Source organism: Sarcophilus harrisii, chromosome 2 (assembly GCF_902635505.1).
Source record: "Sarcophilus harrisii chromosome 2, mSarHar1.11, whole genome shotgun sequence".
NCBI classification, from domain to species: domain Eukaryota; kingdom Metazoa; phylum Chordata; class Mammalia; order Dasyuromorphia; family Dasyuridae; genus Sarcophilus; species Sarcophilus harrisii.
Genome location: NC_045427.1, coordinates 235,712,004 through 235,733,218, shown reverse-complemented (window position 1 = coordinate 235,733,218; position 21,215 = coordinate 235,712,004). Strand labels below are relative to the sequence as shown.

General features: G+C 38.1%; 1 protein-coding gene across 1 annotated transcript in view; it reads left to right on the top strand.

Moving 5' to 3' along the window:
• LOC100930928 (piezo-type mechanosensitive ion channel component 2-like) overlaps positions 1-21,215 on the top strand; it is a 101,279-nt gene that overhangs the window by 63,997 nt on the left and 16,067 nt on the right. The window contains 11 exon segments of the mRNA XM_031949270.1: positions 802-1,080; positions 3,108-3,366; positions 6,121-6,309; positions 8,773-8,971; positions 11,029-11,143; positions 12,075-12,222; positions 14,423-14,634; positions 16,516-16,674; positions 17,932-18,079; positions 19,055-19,243; positions 20,295-20,387. Of these exon segments, the coding sequence (XP_031805130.1) occupies positions 802-1,080; positions 3,108-3,366; positions 6,121-6,309; positions 8,773-8,971; positions 11,029-11,143; positions 12,075-12,222; positions 14,423-14,634; positions 16,516-16,674; positions 17,932-18,079; positions 19,055-19,243; positions 20,295-20,387 (1,990 nt within the window).

Here is a 21,215-nt window from a genome sequence, read left to right as displayed (position 1 = left end):
ACCTCAAATAAGCTAAATGGCAATCAGTACTATAACCATGGTCTTCCATCTCTGTAAAGATGGGGGCAGAGGGAGAGAGAAGTGCATTTTCTTATCTCTTCTCTGGGGTTATTTGTTTATTATCATTACATTTTCTTGTTTTTATTTCCATTTGCACTGTAACCTGTCACCAGTTAAAAAAACAAATAGATAATCCAAATTGATTTTAATCTGGTAATTGACAAGATTTAAATAAACTAAATGATTGGAAGGTAATTTTGTTAGTAAAAAAAATATAGAAAATTCTTTATAATTTATGACAGAATATCAGAAGTGGAAGGTCCTTAGAGACAGTTACCTCTAAACCCATCCTTTTATACCTGAAGGAACTGAGATCCCAAGGGAATATATGATTTGACTATTGTCATACAATGTTTTGACTCTTAGACCCTCAATTTTTCTCCTAATTAATCAATCAACAACCATTCAGTAAATGCTTATCACATGCCAAGTACTTTGACTACATCAAATTAACAAAAGCCTGTCTACTAACATTTCTGGAAGACTTGCTTTAAAGAACAGAAAAATATGGTTTATAAACAAATTGTTTAAATGAAAATGAATTCAGTTTTTACACTAACAATTTGTTCAGTAAATCTTCTCTTCATAGGTAGAGCAAATATAAATCTCAGTTCAGCCCTAACCAAATGATTACAAATACCTAATGGGATTTTCTGATGATTGAAATTTGTTCCATGTGACTTTAATATATTTATTTAAAAAAGTTTTGGTGTCTTGTGGATTCTTTTTGGTGACATTTAGGGGACCTAGGGAACTCTCAGAGATGGGTGATGACCATGCAAGTGATGATGAGGGAAATCTGAGTGAGAAAGATGAATATGAACAGTCAGTTTCAGAACTTGTTTGTCAAGGAGCCAGCCTATCCTACAGCAGCTCAATGCGATCTCAGCAAAGAAGTTCCTTATCAGAAGGCAAAGAGTTGGTTACTGTCTCACTGGGGCAGAAGAAGAAAAGAGTCACCAGACCTATGAGAAAAACTCCATTCCCATTTTTAACAGCTGGAGATTTACTCCTTAAAAGGCAAGAATACTTTTTTTCTTTCCTTCAGTTTCCTTTTCCTGTTCTCTTCCTTTCTTTCCTTACTCCTCCTTCCTTTCTTTCTTGTTTCCCCTTCCTTCCTGTGAAGTCCGGGTTAGCACCCTGGATGCCTTAGAATGAGCTGGAGTCAGGATAAGCAAAAGTCCTTGATCTTTATTCTTGGTCTTTAGGGGGAGAAGTGAAGGGAATGGACACAAGCTCTCCACAACCTCCCTTCTCTTCGTCCACCACAAAAATGACTCTGGCTTGTCTTACTCCACCCCCTAATCCATCCTACAATATACCAAAAGATGGAGCCAGCACAGAATAGTGGGAAGAGCCATTTTCTAAGCATATACTAATAGAGTATTATCCAATAAGTAATTAGCCTTAAGTGCTCAATTATCTGATTGCAGTGCACCTACTCAGAGTTTCAGCCTTTACACCTTCCTATATTATTTTCTAATTAACAAGCATTTGTTTTCTCTTCTTTCTCTTTTCTTCTCATCTGCTGCCTCCAAAATGGAAAAAACAAAACAAAACCTTTATTAAAAACATATAGTAAAGCAAAATAAAATCTCACATTGTCCATATCTGAAAATGGAGATCTCATTCTCTATCTTGAATCCATCACTGCAATATTGGGAGGTGGGGAGCATACTTCATTCTCAGAACATGTAATTATGGTTGGTCATAGCATGGAGCAGAGTTCTTAAGGAAAATGCAAGAGCTATTTATAATCCATAATCAATGAGATTACCTGCTCTTATTCAGTGAGGGCAGTCCAAACCATTCTATTTGGGTTAAAGAGGTAAACTATATGCCCTAAGAAACCAGAAGCAAGTAGTCTTTGTCAGGGACTGGAACTATGATTTCATTGGTTCAGACAACTCCCCAGTGAAGAAATTCTTTCTACCATCAGAACTTTGAACAATTAAGTTTCTGGCCTAAGGTTACTTGTATGAGCATGTCAGAGGCAGGATATGAATTCAGAATCCTGGCTTTAAGACTTGTCATTTATCTGCTATGCTGTGTCTCAAATAATCATTAAATATGTGCTGTAAACATTTTGAGCAAATAGGGTTTTTATAAATTACACAGTTTAAATGCCTTAAGGAAGCTGAAATGGATAATTACCTCTGGGTTATAATCTTTCTTCTTTAAAAAAAGATTTTTAGATCTTAGGTCTTCTTAAATCAGGGCACATCTGCATCTGCAGTTAGTATTAGAAATTTTAAATTAGAATTGAAAGGGATTTTCAAAATCATCTAGTTAGATAGCCTCATTTTACAGATGAGAGGAAATGCCTTATCCACTGTTTTATGGAGAACTCACATAGGGCAAGCGCTTACAAGGTGGTCAGAAAAAGTCATACAAGGACACTCCCAAAGATCTCTCTTAAGAACTTTAGAATTGGTTATATGATATGGGAGACACTGGTACAGGAATGTCCATCATGACATCCCTTCATTAGAGAAGGCTCTGTGCTCTATAAGTAAAGTAGAATTGAATTAACTCAGAAGAAACAGAAGATGCACAAAGTTAGAGAAGCTCCCCCAAATGTTCATGGAGACTATTTATGTCTAATTTGTGACAGAGCATACTAAGCTCATATTGGTCCGATCAGCCATAGTCAGACACACTGCAACTCAACTAAAATAGTGATGCCCTTTTGGTTCACTTCGACAATGAAGGACAATAACCAACTTTGCATTAAGTAGAAGAGTTAGAATTTGAATCTAGAATTTTTTCCTGCTTCTCATTGAAAGCAGCTTATCTGTTACTTCCAGTTTTACAGTGTCTCTTATGAGGTAGGCAGTAGCAGCATTATTATACCTATTTCATAGATGAAGCTTGAAAATATGGAGTCACCTAGCCAAGGTCATACAGTAAGTTTTATAGTTACAACTCAAACCTATGTGTTATAACTCCAAACCTGGTACCCTTTTGTACTGCTCTGTGTCTCCTCTCTAGCAGCTACCTAGGGAATGTTCTCATTTTGTTCCAAATGGATTGGTTCTTTCTTTCAGGGTTTTTTATGACAGTGAGCTTGAAGAGGCTGATAAGTTCTACAAGAATCTCCCCCGGATGGTGAAGTTGACTTTGGAGCTGTACAAACTGATCGAGTCCAAATCTGAAATGCTCTGTTACTTCATGATCATCCTAAACCACATGGTTTCAGCTTCCATTCTGACACTGGTGCTGCCCATTCTGTGCTTCTTGTGGGCTATGCTTTCTGTTCCAAGGCCTCCTAAATGTTTCTGGATGGCTGCTATCTTTTACACAGAGGTAGAATCAACAAAAGATAGCACTCACATGTTGTTGTTCGGTTATTTCAGTTGTGTCCGACTCTTTGTAACCCTATTTGAGGTTTTCTTGGCAAAGATATTGGCGTGGTTTCCATTTCCTTCTTCAACTCATTTTATGGATGAGAAACCTGGCTTAAATGACTTGCTCAGACTCATACAGCTAGTAAGTGTGAGGTTATATTTGAATTCAAGTCCTTCTGACTCCAGATGTGGCATTCTATCCACTGTGTCAGCTAGCTGGCTAACACTCACATACCATCAGAGTATCACTTGCCATATAATTTTTTCTCTAACTTCTCTTTCAGACCTTATAAATAATTCATTAGCTTTTAAAAGTCAAAATCAAATCACAAATGAATTTTTCTAAAGGATAGTTATAGAAAAGAAGCATTATGTCATAATTGATAGGACTTTCCCCTTTCCAATTATTTTCAAATACCTTGTATGTGTCTCCATAGTAACATGTTGTCACCTCCACCAGAATGTTTGTTCCTTGAGAGCACTGACTCCGTGTGTGGGAGGGAGGGGGTATTTGTGATTTTTGTATCTGGGCTCTTAGCACAATCCTGGCACACACTAAGCATTTAATTGTTTGTCCTCCATTTTTGAAGAGGGCCGGTGACATCATGGGGTGATGTCTTGAGAATGAATTGAATTTAAGTGAGGCAGAGTCATACAAAGTCATCAGCCTCATTTTCTCTTCCCGAGTCATTAAAGTCCAGTGGCAAGGCAAAAAGTCAGGATGACTGACAACGGCTCTGCATTCAGTGGATGACCTTGGCGTCTTTGATGTCTGACTGAGCTCCAAGCTCTCCACAGCTCCCTGCTTCAGCTGTCTTCACAGTCATTGGAACAAATTGTTCTCATCCACCCATTCCACAGGAGAAATTTTCACAAGCTTAGGGTAGATATCTCCCTAATTCACCAATAGGTTTGAAGCCTGTTAATTAACTTCAACCTGGTTTAACTCATCTGATGAGTGTGGCCACTTTGCATACTGTGGAACCACATGAGGGAGTTGGATGAATAAGGTAGACACTCAAGATGGACTTCAACAGCCTTGAAAAGGGTTCGGCAAACCCTCACACCAAAAGTCCTAATCTTCCTGAATATTCCACACACCCCAATAAATGCTTATTGACTCACTAAATGATTGAGTGGTCTTGGAATTAAAAAGACCACAGTTCCAACTGGTACATATGACCCTAGATAATTCATTTAACCTCTTAGTCTCTGGGAAATTTCTTTCTTTTTAAAATTATTATAGCTTTTTATTTACAAAACATATGCATGGGTAATTTTTCAACATTGACCCTTGCAAAGCCTTCTATCCTGGAAAATTTCTAATGCTAATAATAAGTCAAATAGTTTTTAATTTACATTGGTAGATACAATTTTCTCACTGGAAGTTTCCTACACCAATCAAATTAGTGGGCTGGACACCCCCTAAAAAGAAAATTATAGCATCAGCACAGAGGCTTATACATAATAAGTATTGAATAGATAGATGTTTGGTGAATTAGAGGTACTTGATAAATTTTTTATGGGAATGGAGACTAAATTTGTGATTTCATTGATATAAGCAACTTCCAATGAGAAAACTCTTTCCACCAATGCATGTTGACCTCTTTTTCTGCACTTTTAAGCCATGGAAAGCAGTCTGGGGCACTGTGAAATTAAGTGTGACTTAGCCAAAGTCACACATCAAATATATATGTATCAGAGGCAAAACCTGAACGCAGGTCTTTCTAGCTTTTAGTCCAGTTCTCTACTACCATTTAAACATTATATAGAATTTTAATATACCTTTTAGCTGTGACATTCTTTAAGATAAAAGTAGCATCTTTGGGAGTACCAAAGCAGGAAGACAGAAGATAAATGATCCAGTCTCTAAAAGAGTACACAATCTAGTGGGAATGATAAAGTCAGTATAGAAGTAAATAGAAATCAAGTTTGAATGGAATAAGTACCATAGAAGTTTAAAAGCTAGAGGGGTCACTTTTATCTTAGGGAGAATCAGGACAGTCTTTGAGGAGAAGGTGACATTAAAGAATGGGGCAAATTTCACAGACAGAGATGAGAAGTAGAACTCCAGGTAAGGAAGATGTCTAGTACAGTCAGGTTGTTTGAAAAAGTATGGAAGTGACCAGGGCTAATGCTGTGGATGACAAAGCTACTTTAAAAGCATTTTTAGTATAAAAAGAGGACAACTCCTTAGCATAACTCCCACAAGGAAAGGTTTGGCTTTGGAGTAGTGGACTGAGAGAACGTTAGAATTTGGCTACTATTTGGGAATTTGCCAATCAACTAACAGGCAACAAATACTAGAAGAAATTTGGAATCACAGATTTTTAGAGTCCAAGCCATACACACAAAAAGGAAAAGAATAAACATCTCGAAGACATTTTAAAAGGTTGAATGAAAGATGTGGAGATGGCAGCATCATGAAAGATTATGTAGTCCATCCTAAACCTTTTACAGATGATGATATTGAATCAGAGATAAGAAGAAACATGCCCATTCCTTTCTCTTTTATGGTACATCAGTAATATTAGACAGTGATATCTAGAGAGTTCAATATGATGTGGTTTCTCTCTCTCTCTCTCCCTCCCTCCCTCCCTCTTTATTTCTACAGATAATACCCATTAGAGAAATCTCTGATCTAAGAAAGACTAATTTTAGACTAAATAAGTACTTTCAGCTGATTTTGTATGTTCTCTATTTTCCTCTTTAGGCAACAGTAGTGGTCAAATATTTTTCACAGTTTGGATTCTTTCCCTGGACCACAAAGCTCTATGCAGGCATACATGGAGAAAAGCCATTTTCTCTGCCAAATGTAGTTGGGATTGAAAAGAAGAGTGGCTATGTCCACTATGACCTTGTGCAACTGTTGGCTTTGTTCTATCATAGGTCAGTCTTGAAGGTAAGTGACCCCAGAAGAGAACATATTCTTTGGAAATGATTTCATTCACTTTGTCATTTTCTGGCAACTCTTGCTTTTTAGATTTTGTTTTTAATGAAAAAATAATTTATTAGTTTAACTTCACAACTCAAATGTTGTGGGAAAGGCTCAAATTGATCTCCCTATATTCCAGCTGAAAAAGCTGAGACACAGAATTGGCTGCTTGCCCCATCCCCAAATCCTGGAACTTGAGACTTAAATACCTTGGAATTTCTGATTCCTGGTCAGAATGGCTAGCCTGATCGCATTGTTGTTTTTTACTTGGTGCATTGGTCTGTATTAAAGATTGATTTAAATTAGTTTTTAATTTTTATTTTTAACTGTATCATATAATCCCATCAGGCTTGATGCCAGGAATCCTTAGGAAGCCAAATTTCCCCTAAAGCTCATTTCAATGAGATTTCTTCCCAATGAAGTGCTGAGTTCTTAATTTGACAGGAAGTAATTAAAAAAAATCCTTCCCTCTCTCCTCTTTCCTTTATTTTTTCAGCCATGTGTCAGAGCACACTCCCTCTTTCTTTTCCAGCCATAGACTTAACTAGGAATTTTTGTACCTGAAGCATTGCTAGAGCGAGCAAGCCTCATGAAGGGTGTTCTTAGTTGGTGGAAGAGGTAGACACTACCAAAGAAGGGAAACTCCTTGAGGCAGCTGATGTGGAGGTTTCCCATCCCTCTAAAACTCCAGAGGAAACTACTAATTTGGTAGTTTCCTATTTAAACTAATTATCTCTGTAATTGTGGTCTTCTAATTTTTGGAATTGATCTCTAAACATGAAGATATGGGTTCAAGTGTTGAGTTGGACACATCTTGACTGACCATGTAATCTTGGACAAATCACTTAATGACCTAGTACTCTAAATAACTAAGATTACTAGTTGTAGACTAAGTATGACCTGCATCTGCAGATGGAGTTTTTGAATCTGTAATTCCCCTATATCAATGAAATCACAGATCTACTTTCTCTCCCCTTTAAGCTCCTACATAGTCCATGTGAGGTAAGATTGCTCTCAATTTACAGATGTCCTTCTGATGAGGACCTGGGTCACTGGGTGGAGTTAGCAGAAAAAGCCTGAAGTACTGATAAAATGAATCCCTGAAGCAAGCAGGGAAGGGCACTGGGATCAGCTCAGCCTTACAGGCCCACTCTCTATGAAGGTCTTGGGTAACTCCACCTTACTATATCCAGTCAGTACTTCAGGCTTTCTCTGTCAACCCTATCCAGTGACCTAGAACCTCATCATTTCTATAAAGCTATCCCCAAATTAGTTAATCCTTGGAAGAGAGGGGAGGATAGGAATGGGGTAGAAATGGGAGTGGGAGTGGGGATCAGACTTGTGATTTCAATGGCATTGATAATGTTCTAGAATTAGTGTCCAAGCAGGGATACAAACTCACTTCTGACTTGTGAACCAATGGTCTTTGCCAGGCTGCTGAAATTTAGCTGACTTTGAGGATTTAAGAGGAAAAGCTTTCAAGGGGAAAAAACAGGTCTGACAATGGAAGAAGCAAAGGCATTCCCAGGAAGGTATAGACTTCCATCAGAGTCTCAGGAACTAGATCCCTCTCCTGCCTTGCCTTACCCCAAAGTGCTGCAACCCCCTTTATGATTATTTTTCAAGGACATTCATTTACTTATCCATTCAACAAACTTTATTAAATATTTGCTATGTGCTAGGTACTGTGCTGAGTTCTGGGGATACAAAAAGAAGCAAAGGATAGCCCCTGTCCTCAGGAATTTTATAATCCAACAGGGACACAAAATGCAAACAACTATATACAAAGCCAGTTATGTACTGGATAAATAGGAAATAATTAAAAGAGGGAAAGCACTGGAATTAAGTGGGTTGAGGGAGACTTCCCATAGAAGATAGAATTTTAGTCCTAGCTTAAGGATAGTAGTTTTAGTCCTTCCTTCCTTAAGTACTTTAAAGGAGCCAGGGAAAGACTGTTCTGATAGATTCTATCAGACTCAGACCTGGGGAAGTACTTCCTTATCACCTGAGCAGCCTGGCCTCCAAAGAGCTCAGAGGCTCTCAGATATCACAACTTCCTTTTCTCCTAAGTGGATGGCATTCCATTATATTTTCAATCCAGCCCTACCCCACATCTGGATTTCAGATATTCTGTATAACTCTATACATCCATTTTTAGGTGAGCAAAAGTGTATCACAGGGATGGGGCTAGGGAACAGGTGTTGTGAGAGAGATACCACAGCTTCTGTTCTGGGATTCATGGGTGATTTTCTTTGGGGATCTTTCTGCCTCTGTTTTCAGGCAATGTCATCTTGGTCTCTTCACTACTCAAATACAGCTTGTCCTTTTGCTCTTAGGGATGGGTATCTATTTTGGATTTGGGTGAAGGGAGGGAGGGAGGGAAATGAGCAAAATATATCTCAGATATTTTCCCTTTTCCCTCCAATTCAGAGTCTAGGACTATGGGATGAGCCATCCTCTGACCAGGCTAACTGCAAAGAAAAGAAAAAGATGAAAAAATCCAAGAATCAAGGACACAGCAGCAGAAAGCAGGGGGGCTTCCCTCAGGGTTGGCAGGCAGAGCCTCATCCTCAGCCCATCCCCTCCCTGCGGGTTTTCTGGAGAAAAAAACAAACACCTTTGGGCACAGGTGCGCTTTGGAGCTACAAAAAACTCAAGATTTATTTCTTATTCATAATTTCCCAAACTTATTCCTTATAGAGGCTTTGTTAGGAACCTTGGTCTGACTTCCTCTCTACTAACTCCTCAGTTTCCTCCCTTCCTTCTTCTACCTCCTCATCTTCTTTCTCTTCTTTCTTCCTTCTTAGCTTCTATGAGAAATATGTAATGGAAGGATATAGAGCCAAAAGACCTACATTTCCTAGTAGGAATGGGAGGGATCTTAGAGGCTCTCAATCCCCTAATTATATAGATGAGGGATCTGAGGCCCAAGGAATTTCCCCAGTTTATATCACTGCTAAGTATCTGAAGCAAAATCTGAGTTCAGGTTTTCCTAATTACAAATTCAGTGTCCTATTCATCACACTATGATGACTCAGATTATTTCATCTAGCCTAATCCCTGTTTTATAATTTAAAAACTCACTCTGCAATGAAACTTCTCCATGCCTTAGTTTCACCTTCTGGTAAATGAAGAGATTGGATTAGATTTGAGGTTCTTAATCTTTTATATGTGTATTAATAGACACCCTCCCCCCCCCCAGTCAGATAAAGCCTATGGACCTCTTCTCAGAATAATGTTTTTAAATGAATAAAACATATAGGGTCACAAAAAACAAAAACACAAAAACAATTATGTTGAGTTATTGTTATCAAGGACGCAGCTTTTTTCAACATTGAAATGATTCAGGCCAGTTCCAAAGGTCTTCTGATGAAGAAACCATCTGCACCCAAAGAAAGGACTATGGGAACTGAGTGTAGATCACAACATAGTATTTTTACTCTTTTTTTGTTTGCTTGCATTTTGTTTTCTTTCTCATTTTTTCCTTTTTGATCTGATTTTTCTTGTGCAGCATGATAATTGTAAAAATATGTATAGGAGAATTGCACATGTTTAACATATATTGGATTACTTGCTATCTATGGGAAGGGATGGGGGGAAAAGAAGGAAAAAATTGGGAACACAAAGTTTTGCAAGGGTTAAGTGTTGAAAATTATCTATGCATATGTTTTGAAAATAAAAAGCTTTCATAAAAAATTCACTAAAAAAAGAAATATTGTTATCAAAATAGATTAAGAACACCCTAGATTGGATAGTTCTCTTTCTTCATTGTAAATCCCATGATTCTCTCTCCCCACCATCAACCCCTCATTTTCTCCCCATTTTCAGTATCTAATTGCAAAATAATAGAAAGAGCCCCTCAGAAATGTTCCTTTGCACTAGAATTTGACCTAGAAGGTTGATCTGGCCAAGATTCCTGTTCTTCTGTCCTTATCCTTCACCCTTCTCCCATCCTCCCAACTTTACTCCTTAGTTCCCTGCCTTTATTCTGAAAGGCCTCTAAAGAGCAAGGCTAGGGCTGCAAATGTGATTTTCATTTAAAAAAATTTTTAATAGCTTTTTATTTTTTCAAATACATATAAAGATAGTTTTCAACATCTACCCTTGCAAAACCTTGTGTTCCAAATTTTTCTCCTTCCCAGCCCCTCCCATAGACAGCAACCCAATATAATATGGGTTAAACATGTGCAATTCTTCTAAACATATTTCTACATTCATCATGTGAGTGAGGTACCACAGCTTCTGTTCTGGGATTCATGGGTTATTTTCTCCGGGGATCCTTCAGCCTCTGTTTCTCAGCAATGCCATCTTGGTCTCTTCACCACTCATATACAGCTTGTCCCTTTGCTCTTAGGCTGATGGATATCTATTTTGAACTTGGGTGAGCAAAATATATATCAGATATTTCCCTTTTCTGCACAAGAAAATCAAATTAAAAGAGAAAGAAAAAAAACAAGAAAAAAAACAATAATAAGTGAAAATATTATACTCTGATCCACATTCAGTCTCCATAGTTTGTGACTTTCATTCTAAAGGATATAACAGTCCCATAAATCAGGCATGTGCATTTCCCTCCAGTGGAAAAACAGCTAGATTATTAAATTCAAGTAGGGTAGGATTTGTGGAGAGAGGGAGATTCCCAAATAGATCCTAGAAGAAAGATTGTTGCTTTTGTATTTTTCTCAGGGGAGTCCAAGGACAGAAAAATCAAGAAGATAAAGAGCTGGTTCCGGCAATTCCCAATCAATGCAAAGATGCTGAAGAAAAAGCTGGTGAAAGCCAGAAAGCTGGTAACTGAAACGTAATTGAGAAGAGTCTTGTTAGAGAAGGGGCTAGAAAGAAAAGGAGTCAAAGACCAGAAATGGGGACATGCGTTCAAGTTCCTATGTTATCATTAATCAACTGACCCTTGGGTAGTGCCCCTGAGAAATAGGGGAAATAGAGAGGACTTGGTGATTGCTAAGATTTATTTCAGTTCTGACATTTTATGGTCTGAGTCCTTTTAGCTCTGGCACCGAATGAATGGATGAATGGATAAATGGATGAGTGGGCGAATGAATGAAAAAAACATTTATTAAGCATTTACTTTTTGCAAAAGATACAAATAGAAAATCAATTAGACTATGCCCAGCAAGAATTCATATTCTAATGGGTACAATAAGATATGTAAATGGTTTCACCTTCAAGATGGAAAAATTCACATAGTCCTTAGGGTACAGCAGCAATGCAGTTGGAAAGACATCTTCCTTGATGTCATTTTAATGAAAAACTATATCTGTTTCTGATGTTGAACCATTTGATGGTGCCACAGACTTTAGTAACATGAACTTTTGGGGTCTTTTCTGGGTCTTTAGGAGCTGCAGCTGCTAAAGATGGGACTACAGTATTCTTGAAGTGGGACTTTGAGTCAGAAAGGCTTGTGTTTGAATCCTGACTCAGGAAATTTCTTAATTGCATGACCCTGAACATAACTTCCATTTGTATCATTTTAGAGTACATAAGGTCAATAATAATAGCACTTAACTGCTAGGACTGTTAGGATGATCAAATGAGTTACCAGATGTGAAGCATTAAGCAGACCTGAGAAGCCCCATATAAGTGCTAGTGATTATTATTATTTTTGTAAGTAGAAAACATTGGTTCTGTCATGAGGTCCCTTCCTACTCTGATAGTCTTTGAGGAGATATAGTGTTCAGATACAGTCATCAGTGCATTTATCTTTGACTTCCTAGTGCCCTCCATATCTATTGGACCATTAAACAGTTCTTCTACAACATCATCCATCCAGAATTCAGCCCCGTGTGTGATGTCTATGCCTTCAAGTTCCTGGTTGAGAGCATCAACTTTCTCATCATCATCTGCAGATACTGGGCCTTTGGAGTAAGCACAGTCTATCTCTGTCATCTGCACAGCTCAGTACTTGGGCATCTTTTGGTGTTCCTCAGGTCTCAGAGCTCCCTCTACTACCATACTTTTAAGGAGGGTAAACTGGGCACATTGCAAGAAGAGTCTGGAAACGACTTGCTGAAGGACAGCAGAGAATCTATTTGTTTTTTGCTTTAAATACCAAGTTTGCAGATCCCATTATTGAAATGGCTGTTACTTTCTGTGCTATGTCCAACACTTACATTAAATTGATTTGCTGCTATTGTTAATTAAAGTGAAAGCTGGGCAGCAGAATGGATGAGTGGGTGAATGAATGAAAAAAAAACATTTATTAAGCATTTACTGGGCAGTTCTGCTGCCCAGAACAAGTGCCCACCTGGGCATTGATGATCATTTTCCACTGTCCTGGCAGGTGTTCTTGCTTAGAATTCTTTCTTCCCTGTTAGTGTCCTTCCTCTTCAGCTGTATACATTGTCTGGTGAGAATAAGGGAAGGAAGGAAGGGGGAAGGAAAAGGAAGGAAATGAGGGAATGAAGGAAGGAGGAAAGAAAGGAGGGAAGGAAGGAAGGAAGAAAAGAAAGAAAGAAGGAAAGAAGGCAGTATAATTTGTGGTTGTGAGTAGTACAGACAATTTAACTCAATTTAATCTAGTGACTGATATTAAGCACTATATTCAAGGCATTCTATTAGTACTGAGAATGCACAGTTAAAAAAAAGTAATAATCCCTGTCTCAAAGAGCTAATATTCCATAGTCCAGAAAGTACTGTAGGAATTTAGAGCGACAGAGTCATTGATGAAGTCCATCTCAGACTGGGAGGATTTAACATATATGGTAGTTCTTGAGCTGGGCTGGAATGATGAGGAAAATTTTAATAGGGGGAGAGGGATAAATGTATTTTAGGTTGAGGGAATGGTATAGACATAGGCACGGCAGTGAACGCCAGGGGATTGTGAAGAGACAAATTTGATGGAGAGCAGAGGCTTATGTTAAGTAATAGTGGACATATATTTGAAGAGAAAGGTTGAGAAATGATTATGAAATAGTTTGAGCATATGGAGCAGTAGAAAGTCCGTTGGATTTAAAAGAGAAAACTAGGGTTCAAATCCCTGCTCTGACATTTACATCCTGGATGATCTTTGATAAGTCACTTCTCTGGACCTCAGTTTTCTGTTCTCTAAAATGAGTTGAACTTAATGACCTCCAAGGCCCTTTCTTACTCTAAAAATCATACAATTCTGTGGTCTTGGATACAAGTCTAATGAGTTTGATGCTTACTTATATAGGAACTAGAGAGCCCTTAAAACTTTTTGAGCAAAAAGTTATCAAACTGTGCATATCCTTTGATCCAGCAGTGTTACCACTGGGCTTATATCCCAAAGAGATTTTAAAGAAGGGAAAGGGATCCACATATGCAAGAATGTTTATGGCAGCCCTGTTTGTAGTGGCCAGAAACTGGAAACTGAGTGGATGCCCATCAATTGGAGAATGGCTGAATAAATTGTGGTATATATGAATATTATGGAATATTATTGTTCTGTAAGAAATGACCAGCAGGATGATTTCCGAAAGGCCTGGAGAGACTTATATGAACTGATGCTGAGTGAAATGAGCAGGACCAGGAGATCATTATATACTTCAACAACAATACTATATGATGATCAATTCTGATGGACGTGGCCATCTTCAGCAATGGGATGAATCAAATCAGTTCCAATAGAGCAGTAATGAATTGAGCCAGCTACACACAGTGAAAGAACTCTGGGAGATGACTAAGAACCATTATAGAATTCCCAATCCTTCTATTTTTGTCCGTCTGCATTTTTGATTTCCTTCACAGGCTAATTGTACACTATTTCAAAGTTTGATTCTTTTTGTACAGCAAAATAACTGTTTGGACATGTATACATATATTGTATTTAACTTCTACTTTAACATTTAACATATATTGGTCAACCTGCCATCTGGGGGAAGGGATGGGGGGAAAGAGGGGAAAAGTTGGAACAAAAGGTTTGGCAATTGTCAATGCTGAAAAATTACCCATGCATATATCTTGTAAATAAAAAGCTATAATTAAAAAAAATTTTTTAACAAGATTGTGACAGGGGTATCCAAGGAAGACAAGGTGGGAGGATGGTTTATGCCAGCCATTCTATATATCCTGAAGATTATGTTTTCTTATTTCTTCTTGTTAGAAATACTCAGCTGCTGATCTTTCTGAAACACTTTCTGAGGACCAGGTTCCAGAAGCTTTCTTGGCAATGATCCTTATACAGTATGGCAGTATGATTGTAGATCGTGCCATCTACCTGAGAAAAAACATGTTTGGCAAATGCATGTTTCAGGTTGTCCTGGTTATTGGAGTTCACTTCTGGCTGTTCTTCATTCTTCCAGGAGTAACCAAAAGGTATTTCTGATGGGGGACAAGAAAATCATTATAGAGAAAAATCTTTCTTTTCACTTCCAAGGTACAGAAAACCAAAGCACTCAATGCTCCCATATGGTTAAGTAGCATAGTATAGACAGTTTAACTCAATTTAATCTAATTGACTATTATTAAGCATTATATGCAAGGTACTCTGTGGGTACAGAAGATGCATAGTAGGAATAAGGAGGAGGCAAGTTCATTGGGCCATACAAATTTTTCACTGAAACAAAGGAGGTACAACCTTCTTGTCTTGCTTAAAGGAGCCTGTAAAAAGATCAATGTCAAGAGGCTGGTAGATCTCTTCTAGACAAGAGAAGGACAGGGAAGATGTCTTAATTTTTTAGCTTTAATCCTCATTCAACTGATCAATGAGCATTTATTAAGGATTTACTGTATGTCAAATACCACATTGAGCTCTGGGGATACAAAGAAAGGGGGGGAAGCCTCTTCCTTCAAGGAGCTTACATTGTAATGGGAGAGACAACATACAAAGTTCTAGACATACAAGACGTGTGTGTGTGTGTGTGTGTATAATAATAAATGGAAGACAATCTCAGAGATTTGAGGGAGTCAGGAAGGCCAAGAGATAGGAGCAAAGAAAGAGCATTCTAGGCATGGTTGGGAAATTGCTTTCAGTGGATATTTGAAGACTTTAAAAATCTAATATTGGTGGTGGAATACAGTTTTGTGGCAGGACTAAGATTTTGCTAATGCCTAGTGGTAAAGATTGCTGGAGGCTGGCCATTCTTTAAGCCCCACCATGCCTCTCCTGGGAAAACCATTGGCAGTGACTATAGTTGGAGTAGAATATATTTTTCTATTTTTCCCTAGTTTCTGCTGGGAAGTTGGTAAAGGATTAATTAGATGGTCTTTAGTGATCCAGTTAAGTAAGTCGGGGAAATAATAAACTTAGCATAGAAAGTGCTTACCTGGGGAAACTATTACCATTTACTACAAAACCTTCCCTGTGTTGAGCAGCTTTTGTCAGAAATAGAAAAGAGAAGAATTTAAAGAGTCTAATATAGAGTATCATAGATTAAAGTTTAATAGTTTAATATAGGGATTTCCACATCACCACACAAAGAAAAAACCATTATCTATTATTTATCTCTCTCTCTAACATCTATCTCTCCATCATCTGTCTCTATCACCTATCTATATATCCCTCCCTCCTCACTCCCCCTTTCCTTTCCTCCCTTCCTCCTTCCCTACCCCTCCAAAAAAGGAGGGGTATTCAGTATTTTTGCTGATACTGAAAAAAGATTTAATAGAAGAATTGGATGGAGGCATTTAGCCTAATGCTAAAAACAGTAGGCTCCTTTTTTCAGTACCTTTAAGGGGAGGTGTAAAAGGGAAGGTCATGGGACTTAGCTATTCAAGGAAGCACAGAGGAGAGAGTTAGGACAACTAGGAAAGGGGTATTAGGGCAATTCTAAAGCTGGTCTGGAACAGGAGAGGGAAGGAATAGAATTAGAGATGATGGCAAAGAGCCTTGGCTTTATGGCTCTCAGACCAGGGCAGAAGGAGGAATCCACAAATGGTCTTGGACTCCTTAATTCATCTTCATTCTATGCTTCAAGGCAGCTCCAAGATTAGGGAAGTTTTGCTTGGAAAGAGAAATATCTATTAGCTAGGTTTCCCAGGACCAGGGTAGGGCTAAAGAGAGAAGTTACCAGGCAGAAGGAGGGAGCATGGTTTGGGCTTAGAGAGTTTATTGGATGGAGAAACACTTAAGCCAGAAAAAAACTAAAAGTTTTTCCAGACTATAATAATAGAGTAGGAATTATTCTCTCCATGATACAGATGGAAAACTAAGTCTTCAGGAACTTAATAATAACAGATTTTTCTGTTTGCTTGCAGGAGATTCAGTTTAAACTACGTGGCTCAGATTTGGTACCTGGTCAAATGTATTTACTTTGGCTTGTCAGCCTATCAGATCAAATGTGGCTATCCAAATCGTATCCTGGGCAACTTTCTGACAAAAAACTTCAATTTTCTAAATCTCTTCCTATTTAAAGGGTAAATAAGAAGACTTCATTTCTACAAAACCTCATATTATCATGAGTAATTACAGAAAAACTTCAAGAATATTTATGTCAGAACTGAGTCTTTAGTTATCCCATGATCTTTCCAAAAGGCTATAGGGACTAGAATGAAATTTGGGGTATCCAAGTGTAAAATTGAGCAATATCTGTTGTTTTCTGTGATTCACAACTTACTTATGGGAGGAGACTAAGGCAGAAGCTTCCAAGGGAATGGTAGCAAGCCAGGCAGCAGTTCAGATATGAACAAAACCTGAGGGTTTCTATGAAGTACAAACTCAATTAGGAGTCAACATTATGATGTGAAAGCCCAAATTGTACAAATGTGAGTTTTGGCTGCAGGAACAAAAGTATTCTGAACAGAAGCTGGGAAAGTGGGAGGGGATAACCTTGCTATCTTCTATCCTAATGGTCCAATAGCATCTAGGATATTAGGTTCAATTCTGGATATCATATTCTAAGGACTTTGACACACAGAGGTAGCCAGAGGAGAGCAACTAAGACAAAGATAAGTCTTGTCACACATATGAGTTTCAGTTAAAAAGTCTGGGCTTTTTCATCAGGAGTAGAAGATATTGGAAGCAGAATGAGGAACATGACAGTTTTATTTTCATTATTGATGGACTGCTATGAGATATAACAATTAGATGTGTTGTTCTTTATCCCAGAGGACCGAAATAAGAACAGTGGGTGGATGCTGCAGAAGAACAGAATTTGTCTAGATGTAAAGCAATTGGAGCTGTCCCAAAGTGGAATAGTTGCTTTGGGATGTAGTAAGTTTCACAAAACCCAGAAGGGATTTCAGTTCTAGTATAAGTTCGATAAAGGGATCTCTGAAGTCCTTGCCAACTCTGAGATTTTTGTGAAATGATTTTAAAAATGTATGCCATGTGCATCCTCCTTGTTATCCCTTTCCTCTCTTTGTATTTTGCATTTCATAAACATCGCCTTGGAGTATGATTTCATCCTCCAAATATTCTTCCAACTTCACATCTAGTTGGTTCACCTGCAAATATACTTTCGCTGTTGAGGGGTTTCAGAAAAATATAGGAAGAATAGCAACATAAACATGATAGAATAGTTTAGAAATATCTAGAATGGAGACCAATATCTGCTCTTAAGAGTGTTAACCCTCCTCCCTTCAAGTTCTGGATAAGAGTTCATTCCTCAGGATTTTGAGGACTGAGTTGGCAGATGTGGAGCAAATAATTCTGGATTTTGTTTCCTCTTCCAGCTTTCGATTTTTGCCTTTCCTTTTGGAGCTGAGAGCAGTTATGGACTGGATATGGACTGATACTGCCCTCAGCCTATCTAGTTAGATCTGCCTGGAGGACCTATATGCTGGTGTTTTCATCATGAAATGCTGGAGGGAATCTGAAAAGGTGTATGATCACATTGATTTCCTTCAGTTGTATCTAACTCTTGGTGATTCCAAATGAGTTTTTTTTTTTTTTTTTTGACAAAGATACCAAAGTGGTTCACTATTGCCTTTTTTCAGCTCATTTCACAGATGAGGAGAGTCCAAAGTTACACAATTAGTAAATGTCTGAGGCTGTATTTGAACTCAGGTCCTCCTAATTCAAGGGACAGCGCTCTATCCACTGCTCTGTCTAGCAGTTCACAGTAATTTCCTTAGATGAGAGTGATTGGCTGCTTCTCTGGTTTATAGCAGAACTTGATGTGGAATGGTTTCGTTACCCACCAGGCAGGCTGTCATTCTGTAAATTCCACCTATTCCCATCAACTGCTGTTCATCAAGAGTGGGTGAAGAGGTATGTAGGAGTACTGCTGGATTTAGAGTCAGATTACTTACTGAAACATATCTCCTCTGTGATGTTGAGTAAAGCACATCTCCCCTCCGGTCTCAGTTTCTTTATATATAAAATGAAAGGGGTTAGATTTTGTGATCTCTGAAATTCCTTTTAACTATAAGTTCTGTGATCCTAAAGTGATTCCCTTCTCTTTCCCTCACCCTTTATTCCTCAACCCTGACACTGAATTCCTCCTCTTCCTATCATTGAGACTTCTGCTTAACACTCTGTTTAAGAATTTGATAATTCAATCTAAATCTTTACACACTTAACTAATAGCCAGTCCCGTGCTATCTTTGCTCTCATCTTGGACTTAACAAGTCCAAGGCATCATTATTATTCCTGGGCTAATGGAATTAGGGGTTATGAATCCCAACTTCAACTTTCCCTTCCTGCCCCCACAATTTTAAACTATCATTAGCTATTCCTTCCATTTACAATCTGCTTTTGTCCAGCCCAAAGAGAGCAACCCTTCATCTTTCTAGTGGTTGTAACTATGTTCTTCCCTTTCTATTTCTTCTCTCTCATCCCTATTCTTTTCTGTAGAAATATCCCCATTCACTAGGACAGCAGAAGAAAAAGATTGTGAAATATGGACAGGGTGGTGTCATTACTTTTGCTCTAATTTTCCTCATGTGGTTCCCACTGGTTTTTATGTCTTTGTTGAAGTCAGTGGGGGGAATAACCAACCAGCCCTTGGATGTCTCCATCAAAATTTCCATCAGTGGTTATGAGGTAAGGAAATGGGGAGAAAAAGCAAGGAAAATGGTGGCAGTGGGGAGGAGGATTTAGATTGGCTTTCACGGATCTCCATTATTTGTCTCCAGCCAATCTTTCCTAACTCTCCAACTCTTCTATAAATCAAACCTTCTCTTCCAACTAAGTGCATTTTCTCACTGTGCTGCTGTATACATACATATATACATACATTCATATATACATACCTATTGGTCCAATATAGTTTATGCCATCTACTTTCTATACTTGCAATTCTTTCACCCTCCTTATGCTTCTAGTAATACTACCTATTCTTTGGGACCCATATCCATCTCTTATTACTCTCCTACACACTGATAACCCTTGTCTCTCACCACCTATGGTTTGAACCACCTAATTTCACACAAATTCACATCGAAAGACATAGAAAAAGACAGTATGGTGTGGTGGAAATCAAGTGAGTTTTGGAGTCAAAGAGACCTGGGTTCTGGTCCAGATTTCAACATTTCATGGATCAGAGGGATTCTAGGAAATCACAAAACTGCTCCGGTCTTCAGTTTCCTCATTCACAAAATGAGGATGGTTATGCTGTCATTATCCACCTCACCAGATTGTTGGAGAGGAAGCATGCTGTGAACTTTAAGGCATGATAGAAATATAATTTATTATTGGTTTATCTTTTTCTGTTACTTAACATTTGTGTGTGTATGCGTGTGTGTGTGTATGTGTGTGTGTTGTGTTGTCTCCTCTTGAGTCTTGATTTTCCTTGAGGCACTATTAGGGTCCTTGTGGTGTGTGTGTAGACCAATGGTAGATAAACAATAAGTAGGTACTTATAAACACAGTGTCTCAAAAGTCTTATTGTGGTTTTAAGCTTTAATAGCTACTAAAATATGCTAATAGGTGCTAAAGCTTTTCAAAGCTATTCAAAGTTATTAAATCTTAATATTAAATATAAATTTTAAGGCTGTTAATAACTATTACAACTTAACTTTTGGGATGCCATGTATGCTTAATGAATGATCACTGCTAAATTCAATGTTATTTTCTTTTCTTCTTTTTCCCCTAGACCCTTTTTACCATGAGTTCTCAGCAGCAAAATCTTATCCCATTCTCTCAGAAAGCATTTGACAACCTGACAGCTCAGTATGCTTTCCATCCGGTAAGTGTCCCTTAAAGCACCAATAAATCAACTTGCTCATGAAAATTTGTTTCTCTTCTGTTCTTCTTTTCTCCCTTATCTTAGTTCACTTAGTGGTCGGAGGACATATGCAGTTAAGATATGTTAGTTAACTAGGCAGTTAAGTACCAAGAAGGTACCTCAGGTTTTTGATATTCTTTTGGAGGGCCCTTAAGGATGTTTATTTATTTATTTATTTATTTTTGCTGAGGCAATTGAGATCAAGTGACTTGCCCAGGGTCACACAGCTAATATCTATTAAGTGTCTGACTTCAGGGCTGGTGCTCTATCCACTTGTGCCACTTAGCTGTCCCCCTTTAAGGATGTTTAAGGAGACCTTATATCTTCAGATTACAAGAGATCACTTTTATGTTTTAATTTTTTATCTTTGATTCTTCATGTGGCATGATGGAGAGATCTATGGGTTAGAAGGCAAGAGATTTGGGTTCTATTATCATCCTTACCATTAACTTGGTAGATTGCTCTTGGGCAAAGTTCTTCTGTTCTTTGAGCCTCAATTATATCATTATCATCGTCATTATAAGTAACATATATGCCTGGAAGGTTTACTAGTAATTTGCATATGTTCCCTCATTACCTCATTTAATCCTCACAACAACCTTGCTAGGGAGGAACTATTATGATCTCCCATTTTACAGATGAGGAAATTTAAACCCAAGGTCACATAGCTAGTTAAATATCTGGGGCAGGATTCAAACTCAGGTTCTGCTGACTACAAATCTGACAGTTTATCCACCACGCCACTTCTCTTCCTCTATATTATGAAAGTCTTGATTTAGAGCAGGGGTT